Raw genomic sequence first — 20,274 nt, 5'->3', positions numbered from 1 at the left:
TGACAGACTTTATACACCTTACAGAACATTATGGAGAACTCTCAGGCGTGCAGTTTTCCTCACGAGGTTTCAAAGTGCTATTTAATTGCAATGCACGTAGCTCCGAATAATTAGAGGAGCGTGCCCGGGATCGAACCCATGACCTCCCGAATAGAAGACAGATGTCTTAAAACCATTGGGGTATTAGACTCGAGTGGTGAAAAGTCCAAAGAGTGCTAAGCATGAAACTGAAATGTTAGTAGTTAGGTATCTAACTTATAAGTTGTTGTTTCATCACTTTTGAGTTGCGTCCTGTGTTTTGGGCCTTAGGTTTTAAACATTAAAATAGGTATTTAGTTTTCAAAGCTAAAATTATAGAGGGTAGAGATTTAAATGGATGGTAGGGTCGTTATTATCGTTATCACAGATGGTTATGTTCTTGGAGCGTCTCGGAAAGGTCACGTCGAGCTGGCGGTGTCAGGCGGCGACGGCGCGGCGTGTCACCATCCGTGCTACCACCACGCCACCACCGCGCTACCATCAGGAAGTTAATGGTTGGATTTATAGCTTGAGGTTGTTATTAGGTTGCCCTTGGAGGTTACTGCGAATCCGAGTGCCGTAATTGTTGCGTAAATCACGCATTCTATTTGAAGAGCCTGACGCTACGTAGATACTTTTACCGTTACCTACGTAGGTATAGTACGCGACAGGTCGAGATGGCAATCGGGGATGGGGATGCCCCGCACACCCTCCGCGCTAACCCGAGGTTACGTGCGAGCACGGGAGACGTGCGGGGGGTCCCCACCGCCTCATATCCCGATTGACCTGTCGCAAACGATAGAAAGGTTGTAGTTTTTCAATGGATGCTCTATAATATTATTAAATTACTACAGACTTAATTCAGATTTCAGATTAGCAAGTTCCTATTTTATTCTAGACTAGCTAATGCCCGTGACTTCTTCCGCGTGGACTACACAAATTTCAAACCTCTATTTTACTCCCTTAGGTGATGAATTTTCAAAAATTCTTTTTAGCGGATGTCTACGTCATAATAGCTATCTGCATGCCAAATTTCAGCCCGATCCATCCAGTAGTTTGGGCTGTGTGTGCGTTGATAGATCAGTCACTCAGTCAGTCAGTATTTTCTTTTAGTTACCTACCTATATGTTTTATATCTTTTTTGGTAGGTAACAAGATTCTGCTATTCATTTAATTTTATTTAGTCTCCTCTCCAACAAAACTTCCCAAACTCCAAAGTAGGTAATAAAAAAATTCGAACCAAACGTACTTTTATTTACGTTTTATAACAATTTTATCATGATTTCAAACATACAACGCCATCTAGTAACGGTATTCCTAATATAAGAAAATCTGATTTTCAATTTAATTTCACAGAATTATAGATATTTTTTTCAAATACATTAATAAGCTAATTTCTATCTTAAATTGAATAATTAATTTGAATTGAATTATTAACTAAAGAAAAAAAATTGAGATTTTTCTTTCTCCTGCATAAAACGGAACGTGGCAATACACCCTGAAAATGTCATCCCAAATGTCAAATTTGGCCTTCAATTTCTGGGGATTCTCGCAATTATTGTGAAGATTTAGCAATGTCCGAGTGAAGTGAAACAGGCGAAATCGATGCTGTGACCGCGTAGCGTGTTCGTCTTAACATGACGTCCAGGAGCAAGAATGCGGTGCGAAGCTACGAGACCGATATCGAGAAGAGTCGGGAGGAGTCCAACTGGAAGAAGGCAGTCGACTTGGCTTTGCAGCTCAAGGCCAGGTCTCCACAACATGGTCAGTATAGACACTGTATTAAGTCATTTAGCAGCCCTATAAATGTCACTTAAGTACATATCTCTAACATTTAATTGACCACAACAACACTTTTGTACAGAAACTATAAGTTATATCATCGGAAAATTGTGATTCTTGATGCCTTTACAAGTTACCGATGTTATTACGTTAATGTACTCGTTTATAATTAGTTTTTTAATTTAGTTTCATATTTTTCCTGTTATTGTTTTTAATTTTCATGTAGTCACTCATCACTCATGATACTCCTACTCAAACTTCTTATCATTGTAAAACAAACACAAAAAAAGTGGTTCAAATGACTAAGATAACATTCATGAATTAAAAACTGATCAAGTCCGAGTCGGACTCACACATGAAGGGTTCTGTACTATTTTACAATTTATAATCTAACACTTTTATGAATTAAATTTTTCGTAAACACATTTGTTTTTTTTGTGATGTTACTGCAAACTCTGTAATTAAAGTAGAGGCTCGATTAACCGTAGTAATTGTAAAAAAAATCGTAAAGCATTCGGATACTTAATCGAAAATCTTGATAGTTGAATATGTGAAGAAAAGCGATTTTAGTACATAATTATTATTAACACATTATGTTAGGTCTTTATTCAAAATAACAAATGCAAATCAACAAAAAAAATTTTCAAAAGAAAAATAAAACCGACTTCAAAAACCAAAAACACTAAAAAGTAGAAAATAATTTTTGTTTAGCTACACATGTAATGTACCTAGGTATGAAGTCGAGCGAGCATATTAAAACAAAATTAGAAATCCAAGAGTGAAGCTCGCCCGATTTCATACCTAGGTACATTACATGTGTAGCTAAACAAAAATTATTTTCTACTTTTTAGTGTTTTTGGTTTTTGAAGTCGGTTTTTTTTTTCTTTTGAAAATTTTTTATTTCACAATTTTTAGTGGCCCCACTGTACTATAATATGCTATGCCCAGTTAAAACCCTACTGTTTACTAAGCTATTACACTGATCACGAGCAATTTGCTCCTATCCATTGAGGAGTTCTGTTCTCCATCTCCCAAGATATTCATCAGATCTTCACCAAATTTATATGGGACCACCTGCACAGTATACCCTTTCAAACAAAAAAAAAATTTCCAAATCGGTCCAGGGGTCTTTGAGTAATCGGGGAACATACATAAAAAATAAAAAAATAAAAAAAAAAGATCCCGACAAATTGAGAACCTCCTCCTTTTTTGGAAGTCGGTTAAAAATCAATGTTTACTAAAAGAATAAAGGTATTGTATGTATCTCCTTAGGTACATACATATTTTCTTCAATTTTATTATAATATTGCAATCTTAATTTCAAATCATCTTCAATTTAGTTTAAAATATTTGGTAATCATTTGGCGCAAACAATTGGTTGGTTGGCAATCCAGATAATTGTGAATCTGTATGACTGAGGTCCGATACTAGAGTTTCTACTGTTACTTATAAAGCTAATAAGTATATGAGTTTTAGGGTTCTGTACCTATAAAAGAAGAACGGAAGCCTTATAGGATCACTTTGTTGTCTGTTTGTCTGTCTGTCAGTCTATCCATCTGTTGTGTCTGTCAAGATAACCTATTCATACTTCCTGTTTACCTAGAAGTATGAAATGTGGTAGGTGGGTAGGTCTTATAGCACAAGTAAAGGAAAAATCCGTAAAACCATGAATTTGTGGTTACATTACAAAAAAAAAAATTAAAATGTGTTCATGAACAAAATACATTAATTAGTAATTTCAATGATAATGAAATGAATATGCAGTGGGCTCCCAGATCCTTAGATCCTACCATATACGACTTCACTAAAAGATAATTTCAACTCTTTGGTTTAAGATGTTAGCAATGCCTTTATATTATGTACCCTGAGATTTTTCTTCTTCTCCCAAATATGAGAATTTAGCCCTCCTAAATTGGTCACCCATCTAGAAACTGAAATGGATCATCATTTCTTAACTTATTTCCTTTTTTAAGGACCTGTCATCCCGTCTTGTGGAGTCCACGGGTGACCGGAAATCTGGCAGTTACCTTGGTCAGCATATTAGTCTGGCCATTCAACGAGGTAACGCAGCCAGCGTTCTGGGCACCCTGCCTTGTTACAGTGATTTGGATGATATTTTTGTTTTATAATTTTTATATTTAAGTATTTTTAACATTTGTGAAAATCTGTATTATTACTTTCTGAATAAATTTCTTAACCAGTGTCGATATACCAAAATAAAAGTGTATATACACCCTTTCGCAACTAAGCCACATATTCCTCAACTCATCTTTGCATTGAATCATCTATTTACACAAAATCCAACAATTTTTCAGAAAGTCTCGCACATTTCCTCATTGGAGAAGGCAAGTTGGAAGCATACCTTGATGAATGGCCTCCGCTCAAGGAAAACATCGAGAGAGCCCAGAGAGAGCTCTCAGAAGCTCGTGGCTACCTGACACTAGCCACCGACGAGGCAGGGAAGAAGGCCGGAGTAGCATTGGACGCACATCTGTTACTTGGAAAGCTGAACTTTGCGTGTGGAGCATATGATGATGCGTTGAAGCATTATAAGTTGGCGGAGCTTAATACTTTGACAGAGAAGGAGTTGCCAGTGTATGTATTATTTTTTTAAGTGCTGTTGTTAACATAAATAATAAATTAGGAAATATGTACCCAATGTAATGTAAAAAAAAAAATGTATTTAACGTTGCTATCGGAATAATTTATTAGCAGTATCAATGGAATCTAATCAACAAAAATGTTTATCAATTTTATACAATGGCATGATTAGCATGAGTGTTCTGTTCTACATTTTTATTGCATACTTAAGCAACATGATGTCAGAAAGTCAAGGCTATTTTACAGTTCTAAACAATTAACCATTAAAAATGATGACTTATAAAAAAATTGCTAAAAATCCCTACATACTAATATACATCCTAACTATTATGATGGAATTATTGCAGACTCACTACTGGACACAGGTCTATCAGAATGAGAAGGGTTTAGGCCACAGTCCGCCACACAATTTCATCAAAATAGTTTAAACAGATAGGCAGTGAAAACCTAGCAGACAGACAGGCACACTGACTTTTGCATTTATAATATTAATTACTACAATCTAGATAATTCCCGTGGCTTGGACTGTGTCGATTTAGGTTTTTAAATAACCTGTGGGAAGTTGGGAACTCTTGGGAAGTTCATCTCCAGGATGCAAAGCCATCTCTGTATCTTTGAAATGGTATCATGAAAGATGAGATAGACAGACAGACACACTTTTGTATCACACTTCACACTTCATCACACTTATATTATAAAGGCGAAAGTTTGTGTGTATGTGTGTGTGTATGTTTGTTACTCCTTCACGCAAAAACTACTGGATGGATTTGGCTGAAATTTGGAATGGAGATAGATAATATCCTGGATAAGAACATAGGCTAGGTTTTCGAAAAACCTAAATCCACGCGGGCGAAGTCGCGGACATCAGCTAGTTAATAATATTAGTGTTAGTAGATAACTATCTTGGCATAATAATAACCAGTAAGTATTGTGTAGCTAGATGATAAGTAGATAAACTGGTTGTCTGACTGCAAAAAGCTGACTCATGCACTTCATTTCCCATGCAAGCTCTAATAATAACCCCAGCATGACATCAGATGTTTGCTGCCGTGATTCATGTAGCCATAATTTTATGGCTTGTCGATGGTTTATTATCTATACTAGCTGACACCCGCGACTTCGTCCGCGTGGATTTAGGTTTATCGAAATCCCGTGGGAACCCTTTGATTTTCCAGGATAAAAAGTAGCCTATGTGCTAATCCAGGATATTATCTATCTCCATTCCAAATTTCAGCCAAATCTGTCCAGTAATTTTTGTGTGAAGGAGTAACAAACATACACACACACACACACACACACACACACACACACATACACACACACATACACACAAACTAGTGTGATTAGTTAATGCCTACCAAATTCTTTGATTATCCTGGAAAGCCTAAAAGTAGTCTTTGTATGTTCTTGCAAGAAATTTTTTCAGCTCAACTGCTGAACCAATTTTGTCGAAAGGCATAGATCTAGCTTTGGAACACATAACGAAATCAATGAGTCCCCATGGGATTTTTAAAAACCTAAATCCATGCACAATCCACAGGATTCTTAAAAAATAAATCCTTATGGCTAAATTTGCGGGCATAATCTGTTTGGTACAGAGACAGCTTGCTTTCAGACTAGGCTAGGCTCCTTTCCATCCAATATTATTTAAATTAAAGAGTTTAGAGAGTTATTGGGCTAGCGTGGCAGACTATGGCCCAAACCCTTCTCATTTTGAGAGGAGACCCGTACTCAGTAGTGGGCTGGCAATGAGTTGATCATGCTGATGATGATGAAGATTCATCTATTGTTTGCAGTCGGAGTTTGCGTATAGTGGCGGAGTCGTATGCAATCAAGGGGCTATGCTTGGAGCTGACGACACTCCCTGGCTCCACCAGCCGCTACAAGCAGGCGGAACGCGAACAGGAAATGGTGAGAGAAAACAAATACTACGATATGTTCATTTTTCCTCCTTTTAGCCAGTGGAGATGTTTCCATTTTTAATAATATGATGATAATTATTATTAATTGGCGTCGATTCTGATGTTTTTCTTTTTAATATTGCTGAAAAAGGATGGAAAATGAATTTTAGATTGAAAGACTTTAATGCACTCTACAAAAAATAATAGGCTCACGACTAGCACCTGAATTCACAAGGTTTGACAGTTCTCAAGTCAACTCAAGCCAAATCTCTCCTTTTGTCATTAGGTACATTGATAAGAAAAGGATGCAAATACTCTAAAAGTATCATTCAAATATCTTCTCTATCTCTAACCCTATAGGATCATGAAAGGTAAGTAGCAATGTCTTATAGCACAAGTAAAGGGGCAAATCCAAAAACAGTGAAAAATTTAAAAGTTATATCATGTACGATGGTACAGAACCCTTCGTATACAAGTTCTACTCGCACTTGAACGATTTTTTTAAGGTTTTATTTCTTGCAGATCCGCAGTTTCGAAATATCGTCAGAGCTGAGTTTGCTGTACTTACAAAAAGCGGGCGCTTCAGCCCCAACGGGCGCTGGAGCGACCTTAGAGACTGCCTTACAGCGCGCTCCGTTGTTGCATATAAGAGCGGGGAGATTGCAGGCTGCTATTGACAGGTATAAATATTACTGACTAATATTATAAAGGAGAAAGTTTGTATGTGTGTGTGTGTGTGTGTGTGTGTGTGTATGTTTGTTACTCCTTCACGCAAAAACTACTGGACGGATTTGGCTGAAATTTGGAATGGAGATAGATAATATCCTGGATTAGCACATAGGCTACTTTTTATCCCGGAAAATCAAAGAGTTCTCACGGGATTTCGAAAAACCTAAATCCACGCGGGCAAAGTCGCGGGCATCGGCTAGTTACTGATATAATGCATACCATAGTAGGTAGATAGGTTACAGAAGGATTTCAAGGAGTGGGGTACTGCGGTAGTGGAGCGGTGTGGGAGAAGTTGACGAATCACTGAGCTCTCGCATGACGTCATCACACCGTTCCCACACTGCTCTACTACCGTAGAAACCTATCAATTACAATCTGGGTATCTTTTAAACAATAACATCTTCTAGGTAGATGCCCCATCCACATCACACATCATCACTTTCCATCAGGTGTGATTGTGGTCAAGCCCTTGCCTTTACTGAATAAAATAAAACCTACTCAGTCATGCATTATGCCTATGCCTATCACGGATTTCACTGTTTTATAAGATGAGATGAAAGGTCCAATAACTCATAACTGTCGCCAGGTACCGTGAAATGTTGACTGCAGTGGAGTCCGTGTCCACGCAGTCCCTGCGGCTCACTCTCGCGAGACAACTCGCTGAAGTGCTGATGAGGGGAGTCACGGGACAGGTATGCCATGTTTTCTCTATTCCCTCACTCTTAAGCTGAGATCTATAGAGCGCACTTTGAATCTCCTCACACTTAAGACACTATTAAAACGGGACAGCGTTATACCGCTGGCATAGATCTGTCTCGTTTTAACTGAAGCTTAAGTGTAAGCAAAGTCAAAGTGCGCTTCATTGATCTCAACTTAGTTTCATACCTCTGCTGGTTCTTGCATATGGTCTGTTGACGTAGACTTCGATAGGTAACTATTGAATGGGGGAATACATATTTTATTTATTAAGTATGCAATGCATTTGCAGGTATATAAGGCGCCACAAAAAGTGGCATTGCCGCCTCAGCTGCAAGGCACGCTGAGCAGGCGGAGGGAAGACCACGTGGCCGAGGGACCGTGGAAACCCAAGAAGTACGCCGGCATCAACCAGGTTAGCTCGTGTATTTGCAGGTATACAAGGCGCCACAAAGTGTTGTTAAAAATTGCACAATATATTGCAAATAAAATATTGACTGGCGCCGAAGGGGTTAACGAACGTTCTGTAAATAGGCCACTCGAAATCAATGACGCGTCGTAGGTGGGGTATTGACCCGAGTTTTGCACGCTATACAATGCGGTTTTAAAACTACAAGATAAGACAAATAGTTATTGGCATTGGATTGTATTAAGGTAGTATAAGTTAAGTTTTCGCTAGCGTTCTGGTTACACCCTGTATATTTAACTGGATGTTTTGTCCCCAGTTCGTTCCACGCAACGAGTACGAGGAAGTGGTATTGCTGTTGTTGGTGGGCGAAGCGATGGCCGTCCGCGACGCCGTGCTCTCCCAGAGCGCGGAGTTCGAGGCGGCGAGGGTTCACTCGCTGCAGAACGCCATGGCGGTCATAGACTTGCTGGCGCTGGCTAGCGTGCGGTGGGGGCAGCTGGCGTTAGTGTTAGAGGTAAGCGAACATAGACACATAGCTCCAGGGTACAGACATCTGCAGACTGTGCCAGAAGTCTGTCGAGACTCCGATGTACATAGTCTGCTTTTGCCCCTCTAATGCATAAACGTAGCATCCACCTAGGGAAACACATTGTATACCCAAAGGATTCTACTTCCATTCCAGTCAGAAAAGTTCTACACACATACATGACACAGGTATCTAGTGTGGACCATCGGACAGGGAAAAATCGCATAAGTTGTATTTGGTTTATAAATATTTTTACATTTTTCATTTCCTATTACAGTCGCTAGAGCGCGCGATGAAGTTCTCATTCGGGTGCGGCCACATCTGGAGACAGCGGGCGTTGGCCACCGCGGCGGCGGCGAGGTGCCCCGCCGCCGCCACCGCCCTGCTGCCCGCCGCGCCTGCGCCGCTGCACCCAGGTAATGTTATACAGCGTGTAGTTAACTACGAAGACAGACGATAGTAGTGATAATTACTGCTAGAACACCACAAAAACGCAAAAAAATAAAAATATCCCGCATTTTTAAAGTTCGCAATGTATTGCAATTAAAACGTCTAGCTGAATAAAGGTCAACGAATGTTGCTTAGATAAGCGTCGCGTCGTAGACGGGGCATTAACCCCGAGTTTTGCACGGCATAAATAACAGGTTTGAAAAACACTAAATCACTAAAACTGCAAGTATTTTACTCTGTGTATTGTCTGGCGTCTGGCAGGAGGTTGCCACGACATTAGGTGTGGCAATGCATGACCTGATTTTTAATAGGTATACTATTTCGACGAAAATATAAAAACAATAGACTTTATACTTTGAAGTAAGATTTTGTACAGCTTTATTACCTGTGATCTCCATGCCACCATGATCCAAACTTCGTAGTCGCTGATCCTTCCTCCTTGTGCTGGGTTACAAGATGTGTAATGTGTACGCAGGCACGAACGCGTGGAACGCGAGTGTGCGCGCGCTGTGCGTGTCGCGCCGCAGCGCGCCGCTGCTGAAGGACGATGCGGCGATGCGGCTGCTTGCTGCGAACACCTGCTTCCGCGCCGGATGGGTGAGAACCACACCTTTCTATATAATCCATACAATATTATAAATGCGGAAGTGTGTCTGTCTGTCTGCTAGCTTTTCACGGCCCAACATTTAAACCGATTTTGACAAAATTTTATACAGCGTTAGCCTACATACCGGGGAAGAGCATAGGCTACTTTTTATCCCGAAAAATCAAAGAGTTCCCACGGGATTCTTAAAGGCCCATCCGTTAAACCGATTTATGGGAAATTTGGTACAGAAGTATTTTGCGTCCTGGAAATTGACATAGGTAACTTTTTATCCCGTAAAATCAAATAGTTCCCACAGGATCAAAACCCAAATCCACGCGGACAAAGTCGCGGGCATCATCTAGTTTCAAAATATACGGAACGAAATGTCCACGTGGAAGGAAAAAAGAGGAGATGTAGACCAAAGAAGATGGATGAATTGCGTGAAAGAGGATATGCGTGTAAAAGGGGTGAATACAGTTCACAGATGACAGAAGTGAGTAGAAGAAAGACATATTGTGTCGACCCCACATACCGTGGTATAATCACAGGATATAAGCCATGCTAATCATGACTGATATTCTCTTTTTCCTTCAACTAAGCGTAGCTTGTGCTAGGAGTAGATACGACAATAGTGCAACGGGTGGAGTTTGAGCCCTTTTGGAATTCAGTCCACTCCTCAACCGTTGAGCAAATGCTAAGCTATAATATATTATAGCCTTATTTGTTCACATTATAATGTGTAATCTGTGAACATTCCGGTAGATAGAGGAAGGCATAGAGCTGGCGGACGAGGCGCTGTCGATAGAGGAGGAGGCGAGCGGCGCGCTGCTGGCGCGCTGCTACCTCTACTGCGGCATCGGACATCAGATGAAGGCTCAGGTCAGTTCAACAATGAGGAACTTTCACACGTGTATCCCTACTTCTTGCGTCGGTCCTGTTGGACTTGACGAGCAGCCAGTGGAAGTTGAGCTGAGATTTTGCACAGGTTATTTAGATAAAATAAAGCACTTATAAGTTTCACATTTTATTATTTATATAATTATAAAGATTACATTATAGGCAACGAACGAGTTTTCCTTAGTTTACTTAAAAGGTAAACCAGTAGTTTTTCACTGAAATTCGTTAGGCACTATGAGCGGCTGACACGACCTTGATACCGTGAACTGACAATAGATTCATCATACAAGTGAAAACCTAACTCCAGAAGCCTAAAGCGCCGGCCAAATCGCTTCGCCTGACGCGTTTCTTGCGGAAGGTTTCTTTTAAGCAAATTAAGGAAAAACAGACAATAGTAAGGATTTCTTCTACAATTTGAAGGCCGCAATGCTTACGCCAGAGAGGTGGTCAAGAATGTAACTAAAAATGAATGTTTTGGTATCAGAAAACAAATTCTCGTATCGAGAAGGAGTCGGAGAACGAGACCAGCTTGCGGATGATGCTGAAGTCGGTGGAGCTGGACGACAACGATCACTTGGCGTTCTACCATCTAGCGCTGCAGTACATGCACATAGGCATGCTCAACGAGGCTATGGTGACTGATCTGTTCTATATGATTTTTTTAAATAAAAAATAGCTAACAAACGAGCAGGCGGATCACCTGATGTTAAGTGATTATCGCCTCCCATGAACATTTGCAGGACCAGAGGTACCGCCGATGCGTTGCCGGCCTTTCAGGAATTTGTTGGTGCGCCCCTTGAATAACCCCAAGTTGTAATCATATGTGCAACAATTTTTAACTGACTAACGCCCACTTTCTCACACATTTAATATTTGGTTAATCAGCTAACTAATTACCACAATTAACAATCTGTTAACACTTCTCGGGTTGCTCAAACGCAAATTGTTTGATTCACTAGTCTATTGTTGAATGTTGATTTATTTTTTCTCCTGAGGTACGGTTTCCTTTTGAGGTACGGAACCCTAATAGCCCATCTTTATGCGCACAGGACGCGACTCGGGCGTGCTTGTCCGCGCGGCCGGAATGCGGCGGCGGCTTGCGGCTCGCGACCGCGCTGTGGGCGTCGGCGTGCGCGGGCGTGCGCGGCTCGCGCGCGCTGGCGTCCGCGCGCCTCGCGCACCACCACTACCCCGCCGCGGAGTGGCCGCTGTTCAGCCTCGCCTCGCTGCAGCTCGTGTGGGAGAGCGGAGAGGTGAGTTACCACTTTAACAACAGCGGATCTGAATATTCTTGGATTCTTATTCAAAACTAGATAGCGATAGTAGAAACTTGAATGGTTATCATTCATACCTTTTGAACTTTCAAAACATATGAATGATAATGAATAGTCCTCATACATTACGCACACGTTTACTTTAGCCACGCGCACTCGTGAAAGAATTATATTTTCAAGAAATAATTTAATATCCATATTAATATTATAAATACGAAAGTCTCTCCATGGAGAGAAGTTAATATAGAGCTCTCTCAGTTACTAATCCCACACAAATGACAAAAATGACAAAGTCTGTGGGCGTTAACCAGTCTGAGCGACCAATTAATTACAAATAAAACTATGTTTTCCGTACTTTTGCACGAAACAAGTTGGACTGAAAATGTTAAACGTCCATTGTGTTTTTTGTCTTTGACATTATATGTATGTATGTATGGGATTACGTAACAGAGAGAACTCTATATTAACTTCTCTCCGTGGACAGAGTATAATGATGATAATATCGGAAGGCTTAGGGCGCGAGCACACTGTGACGGTGGTGTCGCGTGTCTGACGGCGGTGTGTATTTTAGGCCGCTCTCGCCACAGGCAAGGAGCTGCTGCAGCGCCTGCACGGCGACGACGAGACCGAGCCCGCGCCCTACGCCGAGCTCGACGCCAAGTCCGACTCGCTGCACGACGACACACACAGCAATCGCGACGCCGGTATGTATGCACCTTTATACGGAACACTCGCCCGCCCTTAACAGAAATATCTTAGTAATCCCTTAATAATTTGAAAGAGGGAAGAAAGAAAAAGTGTTTATTTGGTACCACAGAAAGTACAGATACAATAATAGTAGCAATTGCTCGAAATAAGATGCGTGTTGTGTGGTACCAAAATGGACTCTACACTTTGCTGCTTTTGTAGAGGAATTTAATGACTAGTTCAAATGTCTCATTCAGAGAGTGCTCAGTAGCTTGCCAACGATGGGTTGATGATGATGACATCATCTTTCGTCGGCTTATCTTAAATAGTGTTTCCGCAGCCTCAATACGTGCGGAGTCCGCGGGCGCGTACCGCATGGAGCGTGCGCTATCAGAGGGTGCATCGTCCATGTCGGCGAGGAAACCCAAGTCCCCGCTCGCTGAGCAGAAAGCGCATGCGTGGTTATTGTTAGCGGATTTATGTTTAAGGTCAGTGGGAACTACACCATTATTTTAAATCACCTCTAATCATCTAATTGTTCCACTGATAACGATTACATTCTTTTATGTATACATTACATTTTTATCTTCACCATTTTTTCAGTTTAAATCCTTTGTTTAATCTTTTGTGTGATTCATGCAATTTTTTGATTTTATCGTATGTACATATTTTATAGTCCACTTCTGTATTGTATCATAATATCTAACTAAAACAACTTGTTCCGTTAGTCATGAAATAAATACTAAAAAGCTACTTACACTCTTAGTATTGTAGTATTACTATCAACATGATAAATATATACCTAGTGGTATAAATTTTATTTGTTTACCTTATTTAACAGAATTAAAACAACAGTGATAGAAGAGAATTTTAATTTCCAAATGTTACGTACCGAATATTCACTATAGTTTCAAGTAAAGTTTTAGACTTTGTATCTCACACTTTCAAAACGTTAATAGGTTAGACCGAGTGGGCGCCGCGGCCGGCTGCGTGTCGGAGGCGGCCGCGCTGACGCCCTTCAGCCATCTCGTACTGTACACGGTTAGTATAACAACTGTGGGGTCGCACAGGGTGCTCCGTTAGGTCCACTGTAATTAAATTGATATGTTTGGTTTTGATGATAAAATGCATACAAATATTGAATAATGATGTTAAATAACGCGAATATTATGTAAAATATTCAATAATCTTAAACTAGCTGTCATCAATTATTGATCAAACGAGCAGATGTACAGTTCAGAAAAAATAAATCGCGTTAATTCTATTTTTTAAATCTTCATGAGTTTTGTATATTTTTCGACAAAAATCTACCAGTTAATTTGAATTTTTTGCTAGGATATGGAATGCCCTTCGGCATTAGTTTTTCCGTCCACCTTTAATATAGATAATTAATTTAATATTGATTCAAGTCAAGTGTTAAAAGGCATTAAGTGTTGATTGCAGAGAGGCTTGGTGCACGCGGCCAGCGCGGAGTGGGACGAGGCGCGGCAGTGCTTCCAGAACGCGCTCGCGATACACCCCACGCACCTGGACAGCTTAGTGCAGTTAGGTACGTACCACTTTCGCCATTTGTATGGGATAACGTAACAAAGAGAATCTTTGAAAAGAACAACCGCCGAATTTCTTGCTGATTCTTCGCGGGAGGAAAGGCATTCCGAAGCAGTGGTAGATACTCTTGACGATTCATAAGCACTTTTAAAAGTCTAATTGAATAAAAATATTTTGAATTTGAACTTAGAGAGTCTTATACTGACTTGTCTCGGTGGATAGAGATATGGGTAGACCTCCACACACTAACTTCGTACATTATAATGGCAGGTGCCACATACTACTCCCTGGGTTGGCTGCGACTCGCAGAGCGTACATTGCGAGAAGCGGGCTCCTTACAGCCGACGCGTGCGGACACGTGGCGGCGCCTAGCTTTAGTGCTGGCGGCGCTGGGCGAGCCTGCCGCCGCGGCCGACGCCGCCGCCGCGGCGCTGGCGCTACACCCTATCTCTGCCGACCCGCTGCCGCTTTGACGCCTGTGAGTATCTCTTTAACAGCCATATCCATACTTCCATACTTAATATTGCGAAAGTTGTCTGTTTGTATGCTACGTTTTCACGGCGCAACCGCTGAACCCATTTTAATGTTTGGTACAGAGTTAGCTTATATCCCGGGGACATAGGCTACTCTTTATTCCGGAAAATTAAAGAGTACCTACAGGTTCTTAAGGGTTTATCTGTTTAACTGACTTATATAAAATTTGGTACAGAAGTAGCTTGCGCCCCGGAAAATGATTTCGGCATTTTTTATCCCAGTAAAGCAAAGAGTTCCCACGGGATTTTTAAAAAACCTAAATCCACGCGAACGGAATCGCGGGCATCATCTATTGCGAATTTTGGAAGCTTTTTATTTGAAAAATATACCTGAATAAATCAATCCTTCTCACTTCTTATACTTGGCTTGACTTTGAAGAAGGTTTTTTTCGCTTCAAAAGATATTCCTACAGAAGATTTGTTGTTTCAGCGATGTCCACAGCTGCGAATAGCACGAGTGAGTCGACTGCCAACCTTCCGCCCGCGCGGACTAACGAACAAGTACACGAAATATACTACACATACACTATTTACATTAAGGGATACATTCATTAAAGGGGGACTCTAGTCCCAAGGAGTTTGAAGAAACTATTGCCGTCGCGCTGCGCCTGATCGGCTGTCGTAAAGTGCGAAAAGGACAACTGCAGCTCAGCCCGATTTTGTCTACAAAAACCTTAACCAAAAGATGTTTCGTATTCCGCTGTTCCATTGTTTATTTTAGATAGCAATAGATAGCAATTTCTTTAGTTCTTCTAATTTAAATTTAATTCTAGTGCTGTAGAAAATGAGCTACAGATCTAAAATAAGAAACATCAGTCATAAAATATATATAACACCTAACTGTAAACAAAAAATGTTTCTGCAAATAAAAATCTTGTATCTATCTTGTATCTTGTATAAAAGACAATATTTAAAATCTTCCTACAGGTTTCGAGGTATTCAAATATTTGGTGTAATCTTGAATATTAAGTCTAAAAATTGCAATTGGTACTTAATAGTTCTATAAAATTGAATGAATGATTTTAGACTTATTTCGTGGTTTAACGGTATAGATTATAATGTATGTAACGGGTGTACCACGGTAAGTAGTATGTTCAGGCGTCGATATTTCGACCCGGTTGTACGGTGGATATTGTAAATTGTTTTTAAAATATGTCTTCCCATTAATGATATTTGGGCATAATCAATTTTTCCTTAACTGACTTAAAAGGTAAACTACAGTAGCCAGCAAAAAATATTGTACATCAACCTTTAGAAAGGGGTTTCGGCTTCGCAGAGCGTTGTCTCTGTCACTCATACCTATGTGACGTTTTGTCGGTCTCAACGACAGAGACAATGCTACCTTAGGGCTACTTAGCGTCAAATGTACTAACATGTGACGCCTGCCAGTGACGTCGACGTTTTGTTAGAAGTTCCTTAACTGTCGTGAACTGTGACAATCCTACACTATGTCCGTGTGTGACAAGCTTAAATCCGAAAATCATTAATTTTAAATAACGCGAGTGGAGGGTACCTAAAAAAAGTAAAACATGTAATAATACGGAACCCTCTATAGTTTCGAATTCTACTCGTATTTGATGGTCTTGTTTTACTTAAGACGAATGTTTTGTACGGCTAATCTCGGGATATAAGATCGAATAGTGTGGAAGCGCCCTTATTATCATATACAGGCTGTAATCAAAACGCTAGCAAAAACTTAGGGTTATTACTATACTACCTAAACACAATTCAATGCCAATAACCATTTGTTTTATCTTGTAGTTTTAGTGATTAGTATTTTTCAAACCCGCATTGTATAGCGTGCAAAAATCGGATCTATGCCACGCCTACGACGCGGCATTGACTCCGAGTGGCCTATTTACGTAACGTTAGTTGACCTCTAGCGTCGTTTTTGTGTGATATCTTATCATCACCTGTCTTCGTTTTTGCTAGCGTTCTGCTTACACCTTGTATAATAATAATTACTCAACTTCAATAAAAAGATAGTGAGATGTTTGTTAACTAGTCTACTAAATAGTTTGGTTACCGTCTCTTTTAAACAGGTACGAAATACTTATACCCACAGAATAAATAGATACAGATAAATACACATTCGGTTTTGTATCTGAAGTTTTATAATATCTTTGCTTGTACAATATAAATATAAAAGACCTATGGCAACCTTGTGAAAACTAACGAAATAAATAAATAGCTACCATGAGGTTAATTTGTAGCTGTGGATGTTAGTCCAACATCGTCATTTCTTAGAATTTTTAGACCTTTTAGATGTCTTTAATCTTGTAGTAAATTTTCACTTCTATGGGTCCAAAGTAGATTGTGTTGGGTACAGGGATTAGGGATGATTCACACTACGCCGTGCTGGATGGGTATTGTCAATAGTTTTGGACGGACGGACGTGGGTATATCTATGGGATTTTTGTGTCTATGGCACAATATAGGGAAGGTATTGGGGGTTTTGTGAGAGTCGCGTTGACACGTTGACTAGTCGCATTTTAATATTAATAGTTTTGCCCTTAGCCCGCAATTACAGCTGTAAGTTTTACTAACGTTAGTAGCTTACATAATTAACTCACGACACATTTAAACACTCGTTTACCTTAGTAAATTTGTTAAAAATTAATTACGTAAGGTACTTACGGGAGTAAAACTTTCAGGTGTAATGGCGGACTTACAATTTTATTAGTTAAAAAAGCCCTATTGTTGTATTGTTTATTTTAAGTATGGGCCGGATTTTAACTATTCTTTGGATTAATTTTCATGTTTCTATTAGTTTTAGTAGTTAACTTAGGTTCTTGTAATAGTTTTATCGAAATATTGTGGAATGGCAAATAGGTTTGATAGAAGCATTCTGTCGGTACAGTTTATTTTTAAAAAGGTGCAAATTAAGGAATATTTTTTAATGTTCGAATGCAATATTATACTTACATTCCTATTTTTATATAAAATAACAACTTATTATTTAAATTAAGTTATAATATTTCGAGGAGAAATAAGTTGTAAAGTTTTGTAAGATTTTTAGATGCTTGGTGAGTGTTCCTTGTGTCCCTTGCATACGTTGGCCCATCATTTCGGAGAACGTATTCGGCTAAAAAGTGTGTAGCACTTGCTGCTATTCTAACTAAAAAGTTGTTAGCTGCAAAAAATGTTTTTAAGAGTTATCGCCAAAAAATTGGATTTGGTCCTCATACGTTGGCCAACTCTCGACGAATACGATGGGCCAACGTGAACTGGAGGCTTCTCAGTAGGAAATGTATATTTGTCATTTAGGCGATTTACACTTTAATGTTTTCGGTATAAGATTAGTTTTCCAATGCAATCTTTAAGCACTTTCGTATATTTTTTTTCTGTCAGATTTTTAAGTGGAGCTACGTTTCTTGTCACGAATACATAGCATAGGCACCTACTTTATCTGTTTAAATGTTAAGGTTCAAAATATGTATATAATATGAAACAAGTCTGCGTATATCTTACGAATGGAAAAATATTACCTACTATTGATAATATTTAATTGTTAATCCCGCTTATCAACGAAAGTAAATAATTATTTCAGATAGCGACTCGACTTATGCAATGGTATCGGTTTATTCGTCATGTAAAGTGAGATAATAATTATTATTAGGTATTAATTTAGGCATGGTTTCATTTTCGCCGTTTATGAGCCGACCCGGCCCCTTAGTAATTTGCAAGTATATGTTATACTTGCAAATTACTATGTAAATGCAAAATTGCTTGTCTGTCTGTTACCTTTAGGTTTGGTTTATCTAAATTTGATGATATTATTAATATTTATCCCGAAAAATCAAGGAGTCCTCACAAACGCATAAATCCACGCAGACATCGTCTTGTTTTTAATACATTGACAAGGCACGGTATATCATGAATTGTAATTCATGCTATACCATGCCCTGTAAAAGTTTATAATTATTTAGTAATGATGACATTCATCGTGTGTTTCCATCGTTTCAATAATATTTGTTGTTACATAGCCATATTGATCTGCCAATTTACTCAATGCAAATATAAATCGGATTAAATTATCGATCTTAATTTCCACGTTTCATCACTAACTAAAATGTATTGATAATTAATGTGAACCTACAAATAAAACCGGGCATTTTGCCCGATACCTACTTGAGAACTTTGTTGTAGCTATAGCTGCCAGCAGAAAATATTGCACATCGATCTTTAGACAGAGATTTCTGCTTCGTAGAGCGTCGTCTCTATCACTCATACCTGTGTGACGTTTGGTCTGTCTCAACGACAGAGACAATGCTGTATGAAACCGTTATCTCTTTCTATGTATGCAAAGTGAATTCCACTAGAACTGAGACGGCTTTAACCACTATGCGAACTTTGCCACTAAGGCTCCATTAGATGCTCATTAGTCCAATGCGTTTGGCAAGTGTCGGCCAATGTTTGAACATTGTCTGTTACTTGTTAGTAATTGATGAAAGTCTGGCAAAGTCAGAAAGCGCTGCCTCACTCGGTAAAAATATCACCCCAAGTTCGTTGTACGGCTTCGCCGAATTAATTCGCCAAGTGCGTTGGGCCAATGTGTTCAAGGCCTTTAACATAGGCATATACAAACTTACGTATAAAAATGTTATACCTAGTAAAGATTTCACTCGTTGATACCCTGAGGCTTAGGATGAGTTTGCACGTCGCTTTGCACTATATCTTCAAAGAAAATTGGACTCAAACTCCCTTGTTTTAAGGGTTGAGTTCGTCCATACATTTATAACCAGCGCTCGCCCTAAACCTCCTTTTTGGAAATTGGTTGTAGCTACTGAATAAACGACTCTAAAACAATGGTACTGATTCTGATCGCAACTGATTTTAGAGTATTCACATCTTTTTCTTACCAATGTAATTAGAAAAGGACAGACAAACAAAATTTAATTTAAAACTGTCAAACCTCGTGTCTTTAGGTGTCAGTCTTGATATGAGCATTGTACGTTTTGTAGAATAGCACTAAAATTTAGAGTCTTTAATTTAAAATTCATTTTCCGTCCTTTTATAGCAATAATCAAAAGAAAAAGATACAGTAACTCTAAATTTAGTTTGAGAAAAATATCGGAATCGACGCCAATGTTTAGGTCCAGGTACATCTTGACACTTTGTGTTTCGATATTCGAAACCAAAACCAACAACGTTGTCGACATACGCAAACTCGTTATAAGACTAGGTGAATATACCATATATTTGTGCTCTAATTATAACCTTTTATATACCTTGTATAGAGATGCAAGTACACTATATATAAAATAGCTATTGTATATAAATAATTCAAAGTATAGAAATCTATATAATATAAATTTTTAAACCTGTTGTTCCCTGTGTACACTCTATGTAGATGTTTTCGCATTCGATGTTGACTGTACTGTACATAATATATAAAGTTTGAACATATGATGTAAAAGTGTAATAATTATTATGTTACATAAAATGTTTGTTTGATTTTAACATCCCTTGAATTAATTGTAACGCCAAAGGCTTAGGCTTTGCCACCAGGGTGGTAGGTGCCACCAGGGTGGTAGGTGATTAGCCACGACTCAATTCTTTAGGTAGGCTGAAGCTAATTAGACGAGTACCCCATCCGAAATCGAATTTAGGTTCTCCCACTTATACGACCACAAC

At 39.3% G+C, this 20,274-nt stretch overlaps 1 protein-coding gene and 1 long non-coding RNA gene across 3 annotated transcripts; one reads left to right on the top strand and one right to left on the bottom strand.

Annotated features, from left to right (window-relative positions):
* The first annotated feature begins 1,513 nt into the window (after nt 1-1,513).
* On the top strand, nt 1,514-15,499 carry LOC123870049 (tetratricopeptide repeat protein 7B). Of its 2 annotated transcripts, XM_045913212.1 has the most exons (18): nt 1,514-1,782; nt 4,116-4,395; nt 6,198-6,312; nt 6,825-6,982; nt 7,618-7,723; nt 8,020-8,142; nt 8,453-8,650; nt 8,940-9,078; nt 9,588-9,709; nt 10,461-10,577; nt 11,080-11,229; nt 11,645-11,848; nt 12,441-12,573; nt 12,897-13,044; nt 13,516-13,597; nt 14,000-14,105; nt 14,375-14,582; nt 15,068-15,499. In XM_045913212.1, the coding sequence occupies exons 1-17, from the start codon at nt 1,656-1,658 to the stop codon at nt 14,575-14,577; spliced, it is 2,511 nt and encodes an 836-aa protein (XP_045769168.1). In that variant the 5' UTR covers nt 1,514-1,655; the 3' UTR covers nt 14,578-14,582; nt 15,068-15,499. The 2 variants fall into 2 exon arrangements, 1 of the variants encoding a protein (XP_045769168.1); XR_006796994.1 differs by lacking the exons at nt 14,375-14,582; nt 15,068-15,499 and having other exon boundaries at nt 12,457-12,573; nt 14,000-14,055.
* On the bottom strand, nt 5,606-20,077 carry LOC123870050. The gene is made up of 3 exons (XR_006796995.1): nt 16,833-20,077; nt 11,503-11,505; nt 5,606-5,617 (listed from the first exon to the last, which is right to left on the bottom strand). It is a non-coding gene; the product is annotated as an uncharacterized LOC123870050 (long non-coding RNA).
* Nucleotides 20,078-20,274: the final 197 nt, after the last annotated feature.

This window comes from Maniola jurtina, chromosome 12, assembly GCF_905333055.1.
Source record: "Maniola jurtina chromosome 12, ilManJurt1.1, whole genome shotgun sequence".
In the NCBI taxonomy this organism is placed as follows: domain Eukaryota; kingdom Metazoa; phylum Arthropoda; class Insecta; order Lepidoptera; family Nymphalidae; genus Maniola; species Maniola jurtina.
This window is presented reverse-complemented; position numbering and strand designations above follow the sequence as displayed.